The sequence below is a fragment of the Rousettus aegyptiacus genome, unplaced genomic scaffold, assembly GCF_014176215.1.
Source record: "Rousettus aegyptiacus isolate mRouAeg1 unplaced genomic scaffold, mRouAeg1.p scaffold_m13_p_3, whole genome shotgun sequence".
In the NCBI taxonomy this organism is placed as follows: domain Eukaryota; kingdom Metazoa; phylum Chordata; class Mammalia; order Chiroptera; family Pteropodidae; genus Rousettus; species Rousettus aegyptiacus.
The window spans coordinates 19885413-19909211 of record NW_023416306.1 but is presented as its reverse complement, the minus strand read 5'-3'; the positions used below and the strand labels follow the sequence as shown (position 1 = coordinate 19909211).

Sequence of the window (23799 nt, the reverse complement as noted above, 5' to 3'; positions counted from 1 at the left end):
ATGGATCTTCTCTTTGTCTTGTACATGCCGAAAATATGTAGACCTCACGAGGCTGGTTCTTATTTCTTTGTCTCTGGATTTACAGGTCTCTATGGAAAATCTTCTCACTACTTTTTTCCACACAAACACAGAGACACACACTGAAACACACACGTGCATCTGATTCAGTGTTTTTCATCCTTAAAAAAGTGGCCTAAGCATCAACTCCACCAGCGGCCTCACTTTTGTGATCACACAACACCATATTTCAATTTCAATTACATACATGTCTTTTCTCCACTAAACCCTGGGGTCCTTAGGGGCAGACACCATGTTTCAGGCATCACTATAGATACCTGACACCATCTTTCTTTTAATCCCTAGCTAACACCCCTCTCTGCAGTTGAGATTTCTCAAGGCTGAGTCATTCTCAGGATGAATGAGAGTGAGGCTATCTACTCCCTTCAGTGGAAACCCTGCCCTACTTACCAGAATGTGATTTTTTCCTATGGACCCTTGAAAGACATTAAACATAATAATTGGTTCCCACCTATTCCCAAGGTCAAGGTTTATGGAGTATTAACACCATAGGTAGAACATAGATAATTTAGACTGAGTTGTATTGTCCTAGTGTTATCTTGTTCCCTTTCAAAGTTATTTCCAACCAGCCTCAAAGGAAGAGAAGACAGACTGGCATACTTTCCTGCCCATCGTGTGTGTGTGTGTGTGTGTGTGTGTGTGTGTGTGTGTGTGTATTTGTGTATATAAGTTATGTTCCTGATCTCTTAGATAGCAACATATACACATGAATAAACAATACTGTACAGACACAGGGCAGTCAATAAATACTTAGAGAAATAAACATTTCTGTGGGAATCATTAACTAACTATAAAGATAACTAAGAAAGTACAGGTATTACTCAAGAGGTCTTTCATAAGAGGAAATTTCCATTATTTTATTCAACAAATATTTATTAAGAGCCTACTATGTGTTAGACACTGTTTTAAGGGACATGTGACTGAACACAATGGGAAAAAAAAATTCCTGTCCCCACAGGGCTTACATTCTAATGGATATTTGACTGCATTTGCATAAGTAATATGTTCTACCCACATTTTTCCTAGAGCAAAAGAACATTAGACCTTAAGAATAAACCCAAGTTTCCAGCTCTCAGAAGGGAGAAATATTTTCCAACATTCCAATGATCATCCTCAAAGCAAATTCCAAAAAAAAAAAAAAAATGTCTGGAGGTCCATCTTGGGTAGTGCTACTTTAAATATTGACATTTAATATTTGTATCAGGAGATGAAAGTAATTAATGATGATATAATAAGCCTACATTTAAAGATACCACCAAGCAGCCAAATAACTTCTGCAGCTTCATTCAACATAGCAGAGCTGATAGGCTTATATTAAGTTAAGTATTAATAGCCTTATATGGAGTAAACATCACCAAGCTTTCCTAGCTCTCAGCTTAACTAGTGTGCAGTGTATCTGGGTGACATTGGACTGGTTTCTCTCCAATGTGTGGTTAAGGGGCAGCTTTTCCTTGGCAAAGTCCCCTTGATGAGTCCATGGTGTCACTGGGTTATCTCTGAGAGGTCATTGTTCATCGTAGGTCAGACTTGGCAGCGGTGAAATAAATGTTCTTGCTACATCTGTACATACATAATCATGGGCTGTTCTGAACACATACGTCATTTTGTGGGTGGGTGAGAGGATTCTAAAAACAAAAAACAAATAGGCCTTTTCAGCTTTTTGAGCTAAAAGAAAACAATAAATGTGTTTCAACAAGGAAGATGATCCCAGGTCAATTGTAAAAAGTTCGTGTTGGCTGTTTGACTAGGTAACCCCCACTATCCCTCTTACTGCCAATGGACCGTGACTCCAAGAATCTGTGAGTCACAAGTCAGTGCTATTAGCGTCTTGTCTGAGCATACTCGTAAATATATATCGAAGTCAATATGAAAAAGAGAGATAACCTTTGCCAGTGTTTCACCAAAGAAAACAACTCCGCATTTTGCCAACATCCTTCCTTCCTGTCACAATTGATGAGCTAATTTTACCCAATGTCAGTAGGATTATAAGAAGCTATTTGAGGTGACATATTTTCAGACAGAACTTATACATGGCAGAAGAAGGAGACATGAAGGCTAATAGTGACTCCACAGTAAGAACTCCAGCTCTGTAAACCAAGCGGAAAATCTACAAATCAATGAAACTCAGTAAGTTGTTTAATTACACACACACACACACACACACACACACACACACACACACACAATACACCACGTGCACAGCTCTAGATGAATGAATACCCCATTTCTATTAGAAATATGTTTCTTTCCTACATATAGCTAACAGTAACATTCTGGAAATAAAAACGTAAATTGGTACTTGTTATAAAATAAAATATGTAAAGCTTCACGGGACAAAACACTTCTGGGAGTACGGTTGAAATCCAGTAATGCTAAATTAACGAGATTTCCTGTTTTTGTTTTAGTGATCCATCTAATGGTCTGCTGTGGATTTTTAATGTATTGGAATGATGTCTTGAGCCTGACAGAGTGATTCTGCTTATTCCCTTCTTCCCCAGTTAGACATTTAAAATTATAGCAACATTTCCATTTATCCAACATTGATGAGCAATGAGAGTGAAAATGAACACACCTTCCAAATGATTAAATTTTAGCCTAGCCAAAATATAAACATTAAAAACCTAATATGAATGGAAAAATTTGAAAGCCTATTTAGTCTTAAACACAAGTGTTGAACATGATTATCCTGTGATGTACTCGGGAACTTCTGTGATGTGAGGGCTGCTTGTTCCTGCACAGAATGATCCCAAACTGACATTTTTACTATTGTTTTGTTGTACTGTGCCCATTTCCTCACTTCTCTTCCTCACTTTCAGCTGTTTCTGCTTGAAGTAATACATTTCTTGTTTCTTCCAACCCCTTCTAATGATGTTTCTATTTCTAGTGAACCAGAAAACCAATTAACCAAACACATGAAATATTATATATAAAGTAGTTACATTCAGAGGTTTGTTTTGAATTAGGGAACACTGAGATCCAGGTAGAAGGTATGGACGCCCATTCCCTATCCCTCACGCACACTTCCCACCCATTGGTCCACCTATAATCTTAAACAGATCCCTAAAGTCCACCATGGTCCCCAGTTTAAGAATTCCTGTTCTAAAGCTTATGCAGTATACATATATAAAAACCCTATTTTCTCAGAGCTGGCTCATTCTTTTTTGAGGCCAGGAGGTTGAAGACTTTGGTTCTGTTGATGAATTTGACTCTAGAAAACATATGAACTGAGTAAGTTATTTAACTACCCTAAGCTTCAGTCTCCTCATTTACATAATAGTGATGATAATAGCCCCTACAAGATAATTGCAGGATAAATATAAAGTAATGTATATGCAAGCAAGTTGCAAACTTCAGACAAATAGAACAGCCTGAGGCCCATGGGTGGGCTCCAGAGGTCTGCAAATCACCTGATATTGTAAGCAAAATGTGGGTTTGTGCTACCTGTATAGTTTTTCTAGAAAGGTCCATGGTTTTCATCAGATACTCAAGAAAGTTATGATCCTAAGAAGGTTAAAAAATAAGTGCTTATGGCATGGACTTTATGATCTTATTGTTTTGCTTATTTTCTGGTTCTAGACTCAATTTTAGACAGGTAGAGTGGTTAAAGTATTGACTTCCAAGTTAGAGAGGTGTTAATGTGCATTTGGTGTTCAAGCAGTACCCAGATGGCTCAGTTTAAACGAATGAACTATTAGCGTATGTGGGTCAATGGATCCACATAGCCATACCCTGCTACTTTATAGCTATGCCATATTTGTCAATATGTCTATATTATTGTAATGAATAAATAAGTATACCATCTAGTGTAACATTCTCATTTAATCAAGGAAAATAAACAAATTGGTCTTCTAAGTACCTATATCTTTATTGGTTTCAGTGCCTCAAAGGAATGCTCTGAAGATAAATAAAAATACAGCTGTTAAAATGTTTGGGATTTAAAATGTTTTGGGATATTATTATTGATGGAATAATAATGATGATTGTAGAATAACAATAAGTGTTTATAGTTACTGGTTTTGAGTATCTACAAGTATTAGGCACTGTGCTAGGCAATTTATACACGTCGTATGTAATTTACAAATCAATCTTTAAAGATAAGTATTACTGTCCTCATTTTATAGGTAAGAAACCTGCGACATAGGTTAAGGAATAGGTCCAAAATCACGAAACTAGTAAATGGCCAAACTGAAATTTTAACCAAAGTCCATTTGACTCTAAATCTTGTTATTTTTTCCTTCAGTTAAATATAGCAGATGCTGTATTTACAACCCTTAATAAGGTATATGCCAGCTTTCTAAAATAATTCTTATTTTTCTATTGCGTTTGAAAATTGTCATAGTGAACCTACCAATTTAAAAAAGTCAGGACACACCTATAATTCAATTTAACCTTTATCTTAAAACAAGAGATGCCCATTGAAAGGTTTTGGACAAAGGAATGATATGATTTGATTTGTGTTCCTGAAAGATTGCTCTGGCTGTTTAGTTGAGTGGATTAGAACAAGATGTGACCGGAGGCCAGGGGGTCAGGATTTTTTATCAATAGCAGTGGGGAAAGGAAGAAGAGAATGGGCTCTGTGGCTATTCTGAAGGTAGCCTTGATAAATCTTGTTGATTGACTAGATATGAGAATTCCAGATGGTGAGGAATCAAAGAGGACGTCCAGGTTTCTGTGTGGACACTTCCCTCTTCATTGTTCGAATAGGCAGGAAGATTATAGGGAGAGATTTATAGGTGAAAATGATGTGTGAATTTTTGACATATTGAGTTTGAGGTGTTTGTGAAGATATTGCAATGGCCTTTAGATATTAATTTCGAAGTTTAGGAGTGCGATATGGGCTGGAGTTTTAGAAGAAAGCACCATATGAGTGGTTAAATAAACCCATGGAGGTAGATGAGATTGCTCAGAGAGGGTATTACAGTAGAAGCAGAGAGAGTTTATGCTACACCTGGCGGAACTCTGGCATTGAAGAAGCAGGCATCAGAGAAGGCATAGCTAGAGTTATGGCAGTGTGAATGGAGGCCCTAATTTTGAGCTTGGCTCTTAATTATTCAGAACGTGACTGCTTTGCCCATCTCCCTGGAAACTGAATATGGCTTTGTGAATGAATTGTGGCCAAAGAGATGTCAGTAAAAGTTTGCTGTGGAAGCCTCTAGCAACTTCCCTTAAGAGGTAGCTGGCATGCTTCCTTTGCCCCTTCTCTTTTGCTCCTTTCACCTTTCTGTTGGTTGGAAGGCAGGCACGAAGGCTGGAGCCGAAGCAGCTAACTTGGATTACGAAGTGACTTTAGCAAGGGAGAACACAAGTGGCAGAGCAACTCTTGGGAGGCAACTGGGTCTCTTAGCTCTTTGGGAGCCGTTAAACTGCTGGTCCAGGATCGCTTATCTTTGAACTTTTCAGAGGTAGAAAAATAAATCTTTTCCTGGGTAAGCCTCTTAATTACTCATCGCTGAACTTAATCTCACATGTTACAGGAGTTAATAGGAGGTAAGGCTGTAGAGATGGTGAGGATGTAGAAATGGTGAGTAGAGTATGAGCAACCCTTTCAAGAGGCTTGACTGTGAAGGGGAAGAGTAGACATAGGACGGTAGCTGGAGAGAGACGTGGGTTGACAGAGGGTTTTAATGATCTCCAAATTCATACTAGATTCTCTATGATGGGAAACCTGGGGGATGATCCGGAATCTCTTTCCACGAAACAGCTCTGTGAATCTTCATTGGTTTTGACTTTGTGGCTCACTTTCCAGAGGGAAAGGAGAAGCAGTGAATCCACCCAGAACATGTTGCACTGGTCTCCTTAGAGTACCTTAAATGTGTAGAGTTTTTTCCCATCTACAGCCACCAGACAAGATGATGGCTCCTTAGAATGCTCTTCCCCTGTGGTTTGCATGTCCCAGCCCCCTCCCCTCTCAGGCCAGATTCTTGGGGTTGGGGGTGGCTTTCCTAAACACCCTACCTTAGCAGGTACACTTCCTTTTTATTCTCCATCACAGTGTTTTTTTTAAAACAGCTTTATTAAGATACAATGTGTATGCCATAAATTTCATCCAGAACGTACAACTCAGTGGTTTTTAGTATATTCAGAGTTATGTGATCATTATTAAGTTAATTTGAAAACATTCATCACATCTTATTACTTTTCGTAGTAATATTTTCAGCCTGTGATGATACGTTTATTTTTTCTTTTTCTCTACGCTTTTTCTTTCTAATTTAGTCGGCGAACTCCACTGGGGCAGGCACTGTGATGGCTATGTCTGGGCTGCACCCTCAGCACCTTGCAGAAACCTACTCACAGAGGAACGGGACAGTAAGATATAATGAAAGCCTGAGGCTTGTCCCATCTCATCTACTTTTCATTGTAGCAGGTGCAGGGCACCTGGATGGGAGCCAGGTTCCCACTCTGGAAACCTGTAGGACTAGGGGATTCTCAGAGGAGGTGTAGGGAAAGAATACACGCCCCAAGGAGGCTTATAACTCTGGTAATTTGGGAAACCATGTTCATTGTATCTGTTATTTTCAAAGGATGGACCAGGGAGAGTAACACTGGACAAATCTTGCTGGTAGGCGGGAATCTGCAGATTGCGGAGTGATAAGTGCGGAAGGTCGCCCAACGGCGAAACACTGCATCATGCGCTGCAGCGTGGCTGGAGTTTTCCTTGGGAAACTGAGACGGATGCCGGCTGGGCTAACACAATGGCGTTTCCACACCCACGCCCAGCCCACTGGGGGCAGTACTTGCTATTTGCAGAGGCTAGATGCTTCTTTTTCCTGCAACTTCCAAACCATGAGAGCTGCAATCTTGCAATGACTATCGTTTCCCTGCGCCCTCTGAGCTGTGCCACTGCTGCAGCCGCCCATCTCCCTGTCCCACGCCTCCCTCGCGTCTCTGTGCAGTGCCACCAATCCCAGGGGAGCGGCCGGCGCACCTGGTGCCTCCAGCGCTAGGGCACAGCGCACTGGTGGCCACACCGCTCGGCGCGCAGCTGCCAGCGTGCTTCCTCCCTGAAACACAAGTGGAGTGGCTTGTCTAGTGCCCAGCGAACAACATTGTCCAATTGCTTCCCGTTTTATTCGTAGGCTGGGAGCTGAGAGAGCCTGAGCATTCACTCTCAACCCTCAAGGGGAGGAGAGGGTGCGGGCGGGGAGGGGAGACGCTCCCAGCTCCACCTCGCGTGCGCGCGGCCAGAGCGCCCGGCTCCGGCAGACGCCAGCAGCGCTGGTGAGCCCAGCAGCAGCGCGCCCAGCCGCCCAGAGCCCCGCGATGGAGTGAGTATCCCCAAACCGCGCGTGTTGCTTGCTGCCATGCTCCCGGCATGTTGCCATGGTGACCGAGGCATCAGGCAGAGCCCGACTCCCATCCTCATTCTGGACGGGTGTTTTATTTCAGCCCAGTGTGTACGCCTGGTGTTTCTATAGCAGCAGCCGTGGCAGCAAAAGCCAAGGGGGTAGAAGCGCTGGGATGCGTGGGTTTGTGTCGCTGCCTCTTGGCCAGCAGAGCCTCCAAGGAGGAAGATGTTGCTAAGGAGGGGGACACGTTCTAGGCTTCCCCATCCTGGCCCCAACCTTCTGCTTGTCAGGGAGTTGGCTGCAATAGCCATTACTTCTGATTCCTAACCATGTCAGCATTCTTGGACTGCAGTTAAAAAAAAAAGGGGGGGGGGTCACTGCAGATCGGAAGCAAATGTGGTTCGGTGTGAAGCTTGTAATGAAAGGACGATGAGTTAGTGGGTAACGTGAGCCAGAGCTGCAATACCCTGGCCACTAGCAAATATCAGACGACCCCAAATAATTGATTTGTTCCTAGGGTAACTGAGACAGGAGACAGAAACGTAGAAACGGTGGTGGCGGTTGCATTACTGCGTTTGGCACCGTGGGCACGGCATGAGAGGGGTGGGGAAGAGAGGGCATGAAGGCGAGAGGGGCGTTAACCAGAAAAGCCACAAAAATGGCTTCGGCGGTGGGTTCCGACTGGAGTTCTTCATCTGTTTCTCTGCATCCCGCGTTGCTTTTGGGGGCAGTCTTTGGGGCTGCTGCTGCAGCAGGGCCACTCTGACGGGAGACAAGCGACAGGCTCCAAGAAAGGGTCGTTTTTGGAGCCAGCTACTAGATATCGCTCACTTGGGCAGCTTCTCCGCCTCCCGTTCCCTTCCCACGGATACTCCCTGACATCAGGCCATATGAAATCATATTTCAGCCTGGAGACAATGTCCTGTTTTCAGGTATCAGGACTTTCACGCCAAACCCAATAAACCCTAGATGCAGCTTTTATCCCTTTGCATATCTGATTGTGTAGGTGCAATTTAATCTTCACCAACTAGGCTGTTACGGCAGAAGTGAGAGATGGTGTGGCATTTTAGGAGCGGGGAGTTGTAGATTTCCACCCTTGCACTGACTGGTACTACTGCTATTGATTTCGTACGCTAGTAATTGAGTGTCTTTGAGCCTCAGTTTGCCTATTTATACAGTGGAGACAAAGATGTTTCTTACTTTTAAGTGTTGAGAGGATCAGATAATATTTCTGTCTCTTCTAAAGGGCTTTGTAAATTATGAGGTACATACAAACGTAGGGCTCTGGAGTCAGTTTGCTGGGTTTGAGTCCTTCTGCACTTAGCCGAATGACATCAGTCTCTCTGGGCCTCTTTTCTGGAAACAGGTAATAACTATGGCATGTAATTGTTGTGAAGGTAAAACAAGAATGACATATAAGCGTTTTAGAACAGGGTCTGACACAAAGTCAGCTCAATAAATATCATCTATTACCTATAAATATTATCCATTGTCTATTATTATTGCTGTGGTTTCCAACATTTTCCATTGACATTTTGTGGGGTCTCAGGTTAGCACCAGGCTATTTTTTCAGACAATCCAAAAAAACAAACAAACAGAAAACCACATAATTCCCTAAGGGGAACTGAGAGTAGCACAATTCTCTAGATATCATTGTAGATGTGGAGAATGCACCAGAAGACACAGGAGGCTTGGATGTACAGAGCAGAAACTGGACAACTTGGCCTCTGGCACACTCCATTCTCATTGTTCATTGCCACTTTCTTAGACATAGAGTATCCTTAATTGGAGGTTGCATGTAGGACTAGTGATCCACTGTGTAAGGTTAAGGGTCACCCTGGTTGTTTGCCAGGGCGGTAACTTTCATCCTTATGGTCTCTCATTAATACTCCCATGTATAGCATATCTCGCAGACTTCGAACTTCATGCTCAATAACTGTGGAACCGCATACAGGATTTGTTAGTTTACTTTCTCAGACCTTGTTTCCTTCTTCCTCTCTGTTCTCCAGCTAAGTTTTATTTGCAGGCGTGCTTACCTCCCACCTGGAATTCCTTGTGAACAAAGGTATTCATTCCCCATCACATTCTTTTCTCCCTCTACAAGGGGCCCCAACCCTGGGCCACAGACAATACGGTCCGTGGCCTGTTAGGAACCAGGAGAGCACAGCAGGAGAGCGAGCGAACCTTCATCTGTATTTGTAGCCGCTCCCCAGCACTAGTACCTCAGCTCCACCTCAGATCATCAGTCATTAGATTCTCATGGGAGCACTGGTTCCTGGTGCCAAAAAGGTTGGGGACTGCTGCTCTACAAGATCCAATTTAGTGCCTCAACCAGCCTTTTCTCTCCTGATCAACCCGGCTCTGACTTTTCCATTCCCTTGTGACACTCCAAAGTTCTCCTCAGGTTCCTTTTAGCCTCTCTGTTCTCTGACCACTCCCAGCTGCCCCTTACTTTCCTTCATTAATAGAATTAACTTTTTAACCTTTTTTCCCCCATTTAGAATACCACATTTTTATGTCCTATCTTGGGTCTAATAAAATTTCCCATATGTCAAATCCTGTCATTCTTCTCAATCTAAACCCTCCCCAAATCTCATCCTAGATAGAACAGCCATCCTACCTTGAATATGAGTGAGGCAGAGACTCAAGTCTCCTTACTTACCGTGTCCAACTTAAGTTTATGAAAAAGAATTAGAAGGGGAATAAAATTTACGTTCTTCTTTTACTTCTAACAAATAGCTATTGATATTAACTTTGGTCAATAAAACAGTTATGATTTCCATCATTTGGAATTCATAGTCTAATGAGGGGAAGATATTAAAACAGTGAACACAAGTATATATATAAATACGAAGTATAATAAATGCCACTGAGGGGAAAAGCACAGAGAAAATAATAGGAAGGGGATATAGGTTAGAGGGTCAGTGAAGCCTCTTGGAGGAACTGATATGTAAGGTGAGATCTAAAGGATAGCCAGGTGAGGAGTAGAGGGAAGAAGTGCTGTGGGCTGAGAAAGGAGCACGTGCTAAGGCCCTGAGGCAGGAGAGAACCTGGCAATTTGGAAGAACCGATAAAAGGGTAGAGTGGCTGGAGTTTTGTCAGTGAGGGGAAGGTGGTTCAGAGATGTGTCTAAGTGCAATGGGGAGCCACCAGAGAGTTTTATGCATGGGCGTGATAATTATTTGTGTTTTAAAGCTTCAAAGCTTAAAAGTTCAAGAACTAAAACCAACATTAAAAGGTATTTAAAATAGATGGAATAGAAAATATGTCATAGCCAAGCACCAAAATGCTGCAAATATCTACAACGAGAGAAGAGGATTATCAGTTTTAAAAGCCAGACAGTCTGTTGTGTGCCAATATTTGATAGTTTTGAATAAGCCAAAGTCACTAATTTATTTATTTTTTAATTTATTTTAAATTTTTTTAATTTTTAGGCGAGGCAACCCCTGGTTGACCTCACAGATTGCAGCAACCTTGTCAGCTTATGATCCCTTATTTATTTATTTTTTTAATGCCTACAGCACCTGGTCTTCCTCGGCGGTCTCCCATCCAAGTATTAACCAGGCCCAACCCTGCTTAGCTTCCATGATCAGAAAGAATTGGGCTTGTTCAAGGTAGCATGGCCATAGACCCAAAGTCACTAATTTAAAATAAAATTTAATGAAAATAAAAATGCAATTATTTATTTGCGGGGCTTATTGTTTTTAATAAAACAAGAACATCTAGTTGAAATGAGAAAAAAAAATCTAGGTAATAAGCAAAAAGTGTTCTAATTGATTGTAATTGGCTACCCTCCTTGTTGGGAGGAGATAAATGTGTTTATGCAAATACATTTTAGTACTTGTCGTTTCGAAGCCCACATATATAGGCTTTGCTGGTCACTTTTGTAGAATACAATTTTCAAAACAGTATGGGAGCAGGTGACGGGATTAAGAAGTACAAATTGGCAGTTACAAAATAGTCCTGGAGGTATAAGGTACGGCTTAGAAAATTCAGTCAATAATATTGTAATAACTATGTATGGTGCCAGGTGAGTACTAGACCTATCAGGGGATCACTTTGAAGTTATAAATTTCTAACCACTATACTATACACCTGAAACTAATATAATACTGAATGTCCAGCCCCTCCCCCACTCCACCCTCCAAAAAACAACAAAACAACATGGGAGCCAAAAGACACAGAGACTAAAACATGGAAACTCTTTAAATTATTGTCCTCCCTGAAAATACGGAGGCTCTGACAACACTGGTGGCAGCCTCAGAACTGGTCTGATGGGGCTCAGAAATGACAGTTTCCATTAACCATCAGGGGCCTGCTTTTCGCATAGACTTAGCCATGGGATAACTTGAAAGCATCCAGAGGAGACCACAGAGCATCTAAACTAAAGTTTGTTTCTCACATAAACCAATTCAAGCTTATGAAGAAATAAGTGTGGTAGGGATATTGAGTCACAAGTGACTCTGGTCCTTAATATATGCCTTCATTCATGCATTCAACCAAGCACTCATTAAATATTTATTGAATGTTTTCCGTGTACCGAACACTGATAGGTACTGCTCCTGTCTTCAGGGAGCTTGCAGTTTATTCTATGTGTGACTGTATGCTATGTGATCTTGAACCGTTTTTCTTGCTAAGTCTGCTGTTGCACAAAGTGTCCATTTCATATGTTCAGCACATTATAGGTATTGAATGAATGTGCTTTAAAATGTGTGATGCTTTTAAAAATTAATTTTTATGGTGAAAGTAATGTATGCTTTTTAAAATAATTCAAATGTTTTAGAAGTTTATGAAGTAGACCTCCCCATTTTCCTAGTTTCCTATTTTCTCCCCCCAAGTGTCAGTTCCCTTGAGGACATTACCATGAACAGTTTGGAAGTATCCCTCCAGATATTATCCATGCAAACAGAATGGTGTCGTAAACATATACTTACACAGGTTCGAAATCTTTAAATACTCCGTTTTGGAGAAATGAAACCACACTGCGTGTTTTTCTGTAACTTGCTTTTTCCACTTAATATATTATGCATTCTTTCTTTCACATATCAACAGATATACATCTACCTTGTGCTTTTATTAGATGCTCAGCATTTACTTTTGGAATATGGTTCACCAGTCCCCTTTGATCGAGGTTTGTTTTCCTTTTTTTTTTTTTTTTTTTTTGCTTTTATATACAACATGGAAGCAACCGCCTCATAATTTTATAAGACATAGTTCCATTGTGTTCTGGCGTTGACCGTTGCTCTGGAAAAGTCTGAGGCTAGCCTGATTATTTCCTTTTTTTTTTCTTTTTTTGCCTTGGTGCCAATGGAATTATTTTTAAACAGGAAAGTTTAGTAACTTTTCTGTGATATTTTTCACTGCAAGTCATTATGTCAGTTTCTTTCTGAAAAATGGTATGTTCCTTTGATCTGAAGATTCATATTTTCCTTTACTTTTTGTAAAGATATTTTCTTCATAGCTTTAAAATACAAAAAAAATCCATTTGTTCTTTTATCTACTACAGGTGCATACTCACTTTTCTACGTAACTATTTTGAATTGCTTTCATTTCCCCTCATTTTCCCATGAGTTTTATTACATTTTCATGTCTATCTTCTTGGCAACTTTTTTTTTTTTTTTTTTTTTTAGCAATATTTGTTCTTACTCATCCCAATGTACCTTTTATTTTTGTAATGGTTTTATCGTCATCTTCAGTTTATTTTTTCACTCTGCTAGCTCACTTTGTACTCATTTTTTTTTTTGAGAATTATGTTTCCTTTAATTTCTTTAAACACACAGAGAAGAGCTTATCTGAAAATTTCATATGTTTCTTGTGTTAGTTTTCTGAAATTACTACCTCTGGCTTTCTTCTTTTAAAATAACAGTTAAGCATATAGACACTATGCATGTTGACAGCTTTGCATTTGTTACCCTTTTCTAAATGGAGGTAATTCTCTCCAAACTTGCTATTTGCCCAAGAATGAGTAGGAGGGTTAGAGGCAGTGTTTGGAAGACAGCGACTTTAGATGAGATATGTTGTCTCATAAAAATTTGTTACAACTCTGTAGTGGCTCTGCTCTAAAAATGCCTCGTAGTGAGTAAGTAGATTACTCAGACAGACGCATACCCCAGTTTAGTGTGTGTGTGTTGGGAGGGGGATACACAGCTATTTGGTGCTTATTCATCACTATGTAGTTGACTCTGTTTAGCATCTACAAGTGAAGGAGAGGAGGCAAGTCGTCTACAAAGATAATTGTTATGTTCCTGTTTTCCTACATCTTTCGCCTCCAAACTAGTTCTCTATGTTAAGTTTTTAAGTGTCAGGCATTGACAGTTAGAAGGTTTCCACGGCAGCCCCATCAGTGTCGCCTTCTGCACCATTCCGGTACAGAACCAGCCCCTCCTCACAGATGCTCCCCATGCCTCTGAGACGTGCTCATGCTGCTCCTCACTATGCCAAGGCTGGGCTTCTCTGAACGTCTTCCTTTGGAGAAATTTGAAAACCAATCGAGATCTGTAGAGGTATATATCACGTTTTAGTCAGCTATTTCCATCTGGGATCCTCACTTACGGAGTGTACAAGGAATAGAAGTATTTGCAACCTTACATAAAACGTACTTTACATTACCAGGATGGAACTGGGCAGTTTTTGTTTGTTCACACGTTCTGGACATTGGCACTCGGACTCCAAAATATGAAACAGGTATTGAGAGTTGTTAGGAGCTTAGTCATAAACTTAAGAAGGAAAAGCTCTGACCCTACTCGCTACCAAAGTATTCATTTGTTTCTCAAAAAAATTGTCATTTTCTTGTAACTTATAATACAAGTTCCCCAAATTTGACTCCTCAGAAGGAAGACCAATCTCAATTATAGGAGGGCTTAGTTAGAATTTTATTTAAAGAATGAAACTCTACTTCTTTTCATTCTGAGAAGGAACTTTAATAGTCAAAATTCTGTTTTCATGCGTAGGTCTTCATAATATTTGGCCTAATCTTTAGACATGAGTGACAACTTAACCTATCAGCAGTACATAAGTGATTGCTTCTTCATTTGATACCAAGTCAATAAAATCTGTCTTAACTTCCTCTTCTGGCCCATCTATCCCATTCTTCTTCACAGATAGTACAGAAGCATAAAATATAGTCTGATCCAAAGGTATGTTTTACAAGTTCTGAATACATGGGCTCTAAACTAAAGATTTCATACTCCGACCATTTTTATATAGTATTTCATATTTGGAAAGTTAGTTTTTCAGACTGCCTATCCTGCTCTCAGTGCCTCCATTTCCCTGTCAATTATGTTCATCTATTTATTCATTATTTAGTCCTAATTCATAATTATTAAACACCTGCTGTGTGCTAGGTACTGTTCGAGGCACATGTGAACAAATATGAGTACAATAAAGTTCCTGCCTTCACAGAGGCCATAATCTATTGAAGAACAAATATAATTGGATGAGTAATTATAATGAAGTGTGCTACATCATGCTAGGGGAAGGTTTGATAGGATCCTGTCTGAAGCATACAGCAAGGGTACAGGAGTCTAAATGAATCTTAGGAATTCAGAGATTCTGGATGAGGCCAAAATCCAAGCATAATTCTTAGCCCCTGAGATTAATTTAGCATGAAATCACCTTTTAAAAAATGGTTTTTTTGCTAGTCATCTTACAACTGCTTAAGTCACATTCTAAAAAAAAGTAGCCAAGCCAATTCCAATATTAAAACTAGTCTGAATAATCAACAGTCTTCAAATGTTTTTGTTTTTCACTAATGAGGCTATGACTAACACTCCTTCCCCAACCGTTATTGCTAGAGTATTGTGGCAAATGCCTGCCCCCTTGAGGAATCAGGAACTGTTATTCAGATGACAGTGCAAAGTGGGATCTGGATCAAAGCTGAGCAAGACAAAGCAAAGAACAAAAAGCAAACAAAAGGAAAAATAGAACAAGAAAACAAAAATAGATTTGCAGGGGCACCACTAAATTTGATGCTTGATTTGTTTTACTCATCTTTGTTGAAATCTCGTTGAAAGCTTCTAACTCTTGAAAAGCATAAGATCTGCTCAACCATAGCTGTGAGCCATTCAGGGAAGCACTAAAGAAGTTGGTCTAGTAACAATTTGTAAGTTCTCCATCTCTCCAATGCTTTCCTTACCTATTTTTATCTTCTGAGGGAGGTGCCCAGCACTTAAAGTCAATGACACCAACAATAATCTGATTTCCTCACAGAGTCATACTAATGTGCACACAGATCACCTGAGGATAGTGTTAAAAGGCAGATCCTGGTTCTCTAGGTCTGGGGAGGATTTGGTGATTCTACATTCCCATCAAGCTTCCTAGGGAGAGGATGCTGAGGCTAATGCTACTGTTCTGCAGATTGTACTGGGAGTAGCAATGTTCTCAGTGCAAAGCCACAGTGTACAGCTGTATAGAATGCCAGAAATGAGGGCCTCATCCTTTTACATTTCTTCCCCCAAAACTATCCTCATTGTAAGAGATTGCTCCAATAAACTGGTGTTTTGCAATCTGTCTATAAAACAAGTCAATCCACAGAACAAAACTTGGTTAGATAAAGTCTTTATTTATTTATTTATTTATTTATTGAAATGCAGATCAGGCTAGGGGTATGTGAAAAAAAGTGTTTGTGAAGTAAATAAATATAATTCTATCTTTCAAAAATGTAAATTTAAAGATTTTTGTGGTGATATGTAATTTAAAATCTAAAAATACTTTTCTTTGGCCAGTTTCTTAATAGTTTAAAAATAGCTAGTGAATCTAATTATCTGTGGCCTTATATCTCTGCAAATCAATACATCTTGGTATAAATGTCAAGTTATAATTCTATAAATATGGTACTCATGGACAGGAATACATGTTAGGACCAAGAAGTTTGTGGTATTACATTTTCTGAACAAGTTGACAGACTTAGGGCTCCTCACTGTTGAAAGCCAGGAAAGAGCAACTTATTTCATAAGAGATAATTCAAAACATATTATTAAGTTGCATCTTCACTTATGTGAGATGAGAATTATCTCTAAAACTCTTTCCTTATTATGGAAGCTAAATATTATAAGGACGATACATATTTGAGAATTAAACTATGCAGAACAAGGTTCAGTTATGGATTCTTGGTTGCTTAATAAAATGATGGCTCTCCAAACCTAATTACATTTGGGCGAATTAAAGCACAGTTGTTAAGGGCTCTCAGTGTGTCCTCCCCCGGCAGTTGGCAGCTACATAATGTGCTCTCCTGTTAGTTTCACTCCAGGTCTCTAAATTAGAAGCATTTTATTATATCAAGGTTCAGATGGCCTCAGTGCAGGAAGATGGGGAGTGTCATGCCCTGGAAGACCAAAGATTAGGGGTGGGTGTGTGTGTGTGTGTGTGTGTGTGCATGTGTGTGTGAGACACTCACTACTTTTTAAGGCCTCCTTCTAAAATGGCACTCTTCAGATATGTATATCTGTCTTATTTTGATAAATTCCCTTTTCTCCCATTCATTCTTAGGAAATATAAAAGGCTTCCTAAGACCAAAATCCCTAAGTTGATGGAAAAGCTTTGGCCCTTGTCACCCTCTGCCTAAAGTTGCTTGCTTCAGGAGACCAGTCTGCCTTGTACAGTCACAAAGTCTGAGGCTGGCTGCCACGCAGCTCCTGGGCTCTGGGTGGGAGTAGGGGTGGGGGAGTGAGCAGGGAGGGACTCAAATGGCATCTGTAAATGCAAAAACCTGTAGGGGAAAAAAAAATCAGTGAAACCTGCTGGGTATCCTTGGCGGCTGTTGCTTTCTTCAGTGGCGGAAGCTGCTGGGATCATCTGTAGAGCAGGTCACTGGGAACCGTGGTCACTCCCACCGTACGGCTGATATTGGTAGCTTTTCTTCCTTGTTCCTAGCTGGCTCTATATCTGCGTTTGAACTTTACTGGTCTCTGGGTGGGGCAAAACCCAAGTAGGTCCTTCGTGTAGTGCTCTGAAAGGCCGAGGAAGCTGGTTGATCGCGCCACTCTCTCTTTCCTGGTGAGGGAAACTTTTTCTATCTGGGGAGTTCTCTCTTGGCTTTGGGCAGTGCCAGCTTGGGGGATTGGGTGATGCAGGCAAATGAAGCTGTTCTTCCTTTCATTTTCGTGGGGGTGTATTTGTTCCACTATGTTACTGAAGTATCTGAATTAAACTCATGAGCTTTCCCAGAATTGTTTTGTTCACGGATAGCTGTCTAATTGTTGATCTGTGTCAGGAAACGGAGGCTGAGGTCTCCTATATCGCCATCCTGATGATGTCACCCTGGAATCTAACAGGAGCTACGTTCCACTTCTGTTGCCCACATCCGTCTCTCAGTAAGTCTTAAGCCATATCCCTAGACCCTGCATCCTAAGATGCAGGTTTCACATGAGCATTAACAGCTAGGCATCTACCTTGATACTCTCAAAGCTTAGGCTTACATTGCTTTTGATTCATAGAATAAAAGATCATTAGAATAGAAGAGCATAAATCAGACATCAGAGGTAATATTGCCTAAAGTCTACCTAATACTGAAGTGGAAACTTAGGCTTGAAATTGATTAAGAAAACTCAACTGCAGTGAGAGGCTAAGCTTATGAACAGGTCTACAGTTGGGGAGGGTAAAAAATTTGTCATTTTTGTCATTTTCACCATTATTAGTTATAAGTTTTAAATAGATTCCTTGTATCAAATTCAGGATGTTCCCTTTTCCTAGTGTGCTGACAGTGTTGTTTTTAAATGAACAGCTATTAAATTTGTCAAATACTTTTTTTCTAGACCTAATGAGACAATCATGTGGATTCCCTCTACTAATATTTTGTGGAGGTTTTTGCATCTCTATTCATGAAATATATTGCTTGTAATTTTCTTTTCTTGTAATGCCCTTGTCAGGTTTTAATGCCAGTGTTATGTTGATGTCATAAAACTAGTAGGGAAGGGTGTTTTTCTCCTCTATTTTCTAGGAGAATTTATGTAATAGTAGTAGTATTTTTTAAATGTTTGATAGAATTTACCAGTGGAATTTTGTGGGCTGAGTTTTCTTGACTGGAAAGTTTTTAATTACAAATTCCATTTCTTTAAAAGATATAGGAGTAGTCAGATTTTTAATTTCTTTTTGTGTTAATGTAAGTAACTTGCATTTTCTAAGGAATTTGTCCAATCATCTAAGTTGTTAAGTCTATCAACCTAAAGCCTTTCATAATATTCTCTTATCATCTTTTTATTGTGTCCAGTAATTTATAGTGATATTCCTGATGTCGTTCCTGATATTTGTTATTTGGATTTTCTTTCTTTTTCCTTGATTTGTTTTTATAAGAATTTATCAATGTCGTTAATCTTTTCAAAGTACCAGCTTTTGGTTATTGTGTTCTCTATTGTTTGCTTTTCTATTTTATTGATTTCTATTACTTTATTTCTTTTATTATATATGCTCTGTGCCTATTTTTTCCAGCATCTTAAAATTAAATGTTAGGTCATTAAATATAACTTCTTTTCAAATATTAATATCATACTAGCCGATTGCCACATATTTTGATTTGTTGTATTTTTATTATCATTTAATTTAAAATATTTTCAATTTCTCTTGTGATTTCTTTTGATTCATGGATTACCATCAGGTATCATTTTCCTTAAGCCTGAAGAAATTCAGTTAGCAAGTTTTTATATAGCATGTTTATGCTGGCAACGAATTCTTCTGTTTTTGTTTATCTGAGAATGTCTTTATTTTGCCTTCATTTTTGAAGAATATTTTACTGGATATAGAATTCTAGGTTGACAGTTTTTTCTTTTAGTACTTTAAAGATGTCAATTTATCATCTTTAATTTTCAATATTTCTGATAAAAATCAGTCATCATTTTTATTCTTGTTCCCCTGTATGTAATATTTCTTTTTTTTTCCTTTGGTTGCTTCTAAGATTTCCTCATATTCTTGGTTTTCAGTAGTTTGACTATAATTGCCTACATGTATTTTTCTTGTAATATTTCCTGCTTGAGGTTCTAAAGAATTCTCAGCATATGTTTTTTCAGATACTTTTTCCATTTCATTCTCTCTATCCTTTCCTTTTGTTATTTTAATTATGCACATAGTAAAGTGCTTGATACTATTCCACAAGTCATCGAGACTCTGATCATATTTTTGCACTTTTAAAATTTAGATAATTTTTTAAGTTTACAAATAGTTTCAGATTTATATAAAGATTACAAAGATAGTTCAGAGTTTATATATTCCCCTTACCTAGTTCCTTATGTTGTTAACATCTTCCATTAATAGTGTACATTCGTCACAACCAAAGAACCAACATTGGTGTATCATTATCTAAACTCCATACTGATACATATTTCTCTGGTTTTTACCTAATGTCCTTTTTATGTTTCAAAATCTCATCCAGAATATCACAGTTACTCATCATGCTTCCTAAAGCTTCCCCTGGTCTGTGACAATTTTTCAGACTTCCTCTGTTTTTATTTTATTTTATTTTATTTTATTTTATTTTATTTTATTTTTTTTATTATCTTGGCAGTTGTGAGGAATATTGGTCAGGTATTTTGCAGAAGTACCCTCAATCTGAGTTTGTCTGATGTTTTTCTCATGGTTAGAGTGGGGTTATAGCTTTGTAGGAGGAAGACCTCAGAAATAAAGTACCAGTCTCATCACATCATCTCAGGGCTACACATGGGCAACATGATTTATCACTGATGATGTTAACTTCAATCACCTGACCGGGTAATGTTTGCCAAGTAAAATTGTAAAATTACTTTTTTTCCTTTTCTAAGGAATGGGAATTAAGCAGCACCTCCTCGAGGGAGAGAATATAGCGAGTTCTCACTTAATGTTGTTGATAGTTGGGTGACTTTAAGCAAAACGATATATAATGAAATCAATTTTACTGTAAGCTAATAGATATAAACAAGAGTAAAGTTCCTATGACATCTCAGCAATACTATAACAAAATGACATTATTCGAGGACCTGTATCTGGATAATTTATTTGGAATTCTTCTTTATGAGGGACTTATCTTTTCTCCCTTGTTTACATACTCAATCATTTATATGTATCAGCATAAGCTAGTTCCCAGTGGATGGACCTAGAGAGAAACAGAAAAAGTGGTTGGCCAAACCACCTACTCTGGTTCGTAAGACCCAATTTAGAGATTTTTGGATCTTTTAGTTCATAAGTGAAATTACGTTGCCATAGGGATCATAGACATCTTTAACATAAGGTTGGACTTGGCCATAAAATTCTTTCTGTACTAAGGATGGGGTTTGCTTTGTCCTACATTTAAAAATAGAAGTCTCTTCTACCTCAAGCCCTTACCTACAGCATGCAATCATTGACGTGAATGACATGAACGGAGCAACCTAGTAGAAACTGCTTCATTCTGAAAAGGCTTTGAGATAATTTATTTTAATACGTATTTATTATTTATTTTAATAATACAATTGGGTAAAAAGAAATGGATGATAAAAGCAAGGGAAAAAGGAAAATTAGGTTTGGGAATGTAGATTAGAGCTGAGTAGAATAAATCCACAGCAAATGCATATCACATTGTTCTGTTCAGTTGCTGAAGGTGGTCTACACATTTGGCTCTAAGCTTGCCAGTGGCCGGAACAAAGACGGGAAAACAATTGGTTACTAGATTCAAAACGCCTAAGTAATGAAAACAAACTTGTTACTTAGGAGAAAACAGTTTTTCTTAGTACTGAGGCTTGAGAGAAATTTCCCTCATGGATGCTCTACGTTTCCATAATAAATACATAAGCAGGTTCCATAGAAATTTCCTCATAAGGCCCCTCACTGAAAGTGGATGACAAAACAACTGTGTGCATCACCTTTCACAGAATGAAGTCTTAGCAAGGGACATTTAATAGCTATTAAATACTTAAAAGATTCTGACTACTTTTGTAACTTCTGTTACTTACACTGAAATAGTCCCTCAAATAACATCCATCCAGTATTTCACCCTTAATTTTTGTTCCTCTTAAAACCTCTGAAATAAATATTATCTGCATTTCATTTCAGAATGGATAAAAAAATAGTATCTCTTTTCAGTTTTCTTTCTCCTTGTTTATCATGCTTTATACTCAATATGAAAGAAGCAAAGCACTTGGTACTAGATGCTGATAACATTGGGTTTCATTTATAATCGTTAAGATTTTCAAATAGATGTCATTTCTTGAGGCACACACTTATCAAGAAGAGATAATCAATGGGCCTTCCTAATGCCCAGCAGAAACAAGGTGTAGACAGAGGAAATTAAAGTTCTGGGAAGAGGAAATCATTGCTGGCCCAAATGTTATTGTGCCTTTTTTTCTTTTTTTTTTCTGGCTAGAGGTAAGCCAAAATTTAATTTTACTGCTGATGTTTTGGCTTGATAAGTATAATAGATGCTAATTCATAGGTGTCTGACAATCAATACTTTTTTTTCAGTGAGTAATAATGTGTTTGCTTTGAATATTTTATGTACGTGTAAGATTCAATGCGTAAAGCTTTTTGAGGTGAGAACTCTGAGAAATGCAATATGTCCAAGGCGGATTCATGTTTAGGGCTTAGATCTGCCCTGGAAGATCTGATTAGAGAACGCCCTTCTCACCTCTGGAGCATCATTTTCAAAATCTCCATGCACCAAAAAGCCTACTAAGTGTGTTTTAGAGACAAGATCTCTAAGTGTCTGGAACTACATTAGCTTTCTGTTGGTGTTTCTTCCCAGAAATATTCAAGATTGCTTATCGGCAAGCTGTGGCTATGGAGAGCTTTCTGTAGACAGCACTAACTTAAGTGAAAATGTTTTCATTTTGTAGCTGTACCAGATTAGAGCAAAGACATTCTCAAAGACAACTGCTTTAGAAGTGAGAAGAGCAAAGATATTATACTAAGAGACTAGTGGTATATATACAGTAATGGAAACAGTTGGTATATAGGATAAGTGATGCGAAGAGCTTAGATTTGGCTCCATAACCAGTCGCATGACCTATTCTCTTCTGTTTCATGGATATGGACCTTGTGCTTTACCAGATGTAACTAAATTACTTTTCTCTTGGGGAAGGAAACCATGTGTACCGTGGATTTCTGGCACCAAGTTTTGCCTTTGGAAACTCTGACTTATATAATCTTTGGAAAATAATGGAACTTCCGGGCTTCAGGTGCTACTGTAGTATGATCTATACTAATTATATTTGGCTTTTTCGCACCCCACTGGGAGATCCAGAGCAACCCCAAAGCATAGACTTCTGAAGCTCAAAGCTAATCTGGTTTAGCCTGGTCTCCAGGTTTGTGAGCTTGGAGGTGGTAAGTGTTCTCCATTGCAACTGGACCCACATTTTAAAAATGTCACCTCCCCTGAAAGGGTAAAGAAACTCCTTTGGCTGATTGCTTGAGTGTTTCATCACTCTTAGGTAAGAAGATGCTCTTTGTAATAAGAAATATTGTGAGTTGACGTGGAAAAACTATAATATAGATTCAATCCTCTAATTATGTTTGACAGGATGCTTCATTTACTATCTGTGTGACCTGGTAAAGTCTCCTTAAATCATTCTGAATTGTTCATCTGTAAAATGGAATATTAATCCTATCTCTTTAAATTCATGCAAGAACAGAGATTATTTTTTCAACTATTATGTGTTCATGTTATTTTATATTTTATTGACATTTGTTCTGGGAACTAACCAATTTTCATCGATGAGTCACATTTGCTTTATGGTCCACCAAGATTCCCAGGTGCTTTTGGCTACACCTGGATCTGCTGAGTCAATTTCTTCCTGCCTGCAATGGGTATGTTTATTTTTAATTCAAATGGTGCAGACTGTGTTTTTTTATTTTATTTTATTTTATTTTGTTTTGTTTTATTTTATTTTATTATTTTCAAGTATACAGTAACATTGGTTAGACATTTATATAGTTTATAAAATGATCCCCCTAATTACTCTTTCTTTCCTCTGGCTGTTTACCTAGCCAATACATTAATGCTAACTGCATTCCCTATGCTGTGCTCCCCATCCCCGTGACCATCTATCTATCAGCTACTAATTTGTATTTCTTTAACCTTTCATCCCATTCTCCCAGCCCTACAACCCCGCTCCCCTCTGGCTATCCTCAGATTGTCCTCTGTGCGTCTGTTTTTGATTAGTTTGTTCTTTTTGTTTTAACTGCATTCTCTGTTAAGGAAGCCAAGGCACACATTCAGACAGGCCCAGACTTACTTGTAGATGGGTCCGCTTTCTCTCATGGGTGATGAGAGCAGGACCGTCACACGGGAGTGCACAGACATTAGCTCTCTCACTTTCTCCCAGCATGGTTCCACAGCAGGCAAATAGGCCATGCACAATTAAGTTCAGCCTGGCTTTGGACAACACCTCAGAGAAATGTGTGTTAAAAATAACTGCTATCAGAGCATAGATCAAGAGTCCTTAAACTTTTTTATTGTGCCACAGATGAAGCCTATGAGTTCCTTAAAAGAATCCTATAA

At 38.9% G+C, this 23799-nt stretch overlaps 1 protein-coding gene and 1 pseudogene across 4 annotated transcripts in view; one reads left to right on the top strand and one right to left on the bottom strand.

The window, feature by feature from the left end:
- The first annotated feature begins 7323 nt into the window (after nucleotides 1-7323).
- PALM2AKAP2 (PALM2 and AKAP2 fusion) overlaps nucleotides 7324-23799 on the top strand; it is a 399047-nt gene continuing 382571 nt past the window's right edge. For all 4 annotated transcript variants that reach the window (XM_036239052.1, XM_016129981.2, XM_016129979.2 and 1 more), the window contains exon 1: nucleotides 7324-7343. In XM_036239052.1, coding sequence (XP_036094945.1) covers nucleotides 7339-7343 — 5 coding nt within the window. In that variant the 5' untranslated portion in view covers nucleotides 7324-7338. The remainder of the gene's footprint in view (nucleotides 7344-23799) is intronic.
- Nucleotides 10877-10995, bottom strand: LOC118600620 (annotated as a pseudogene).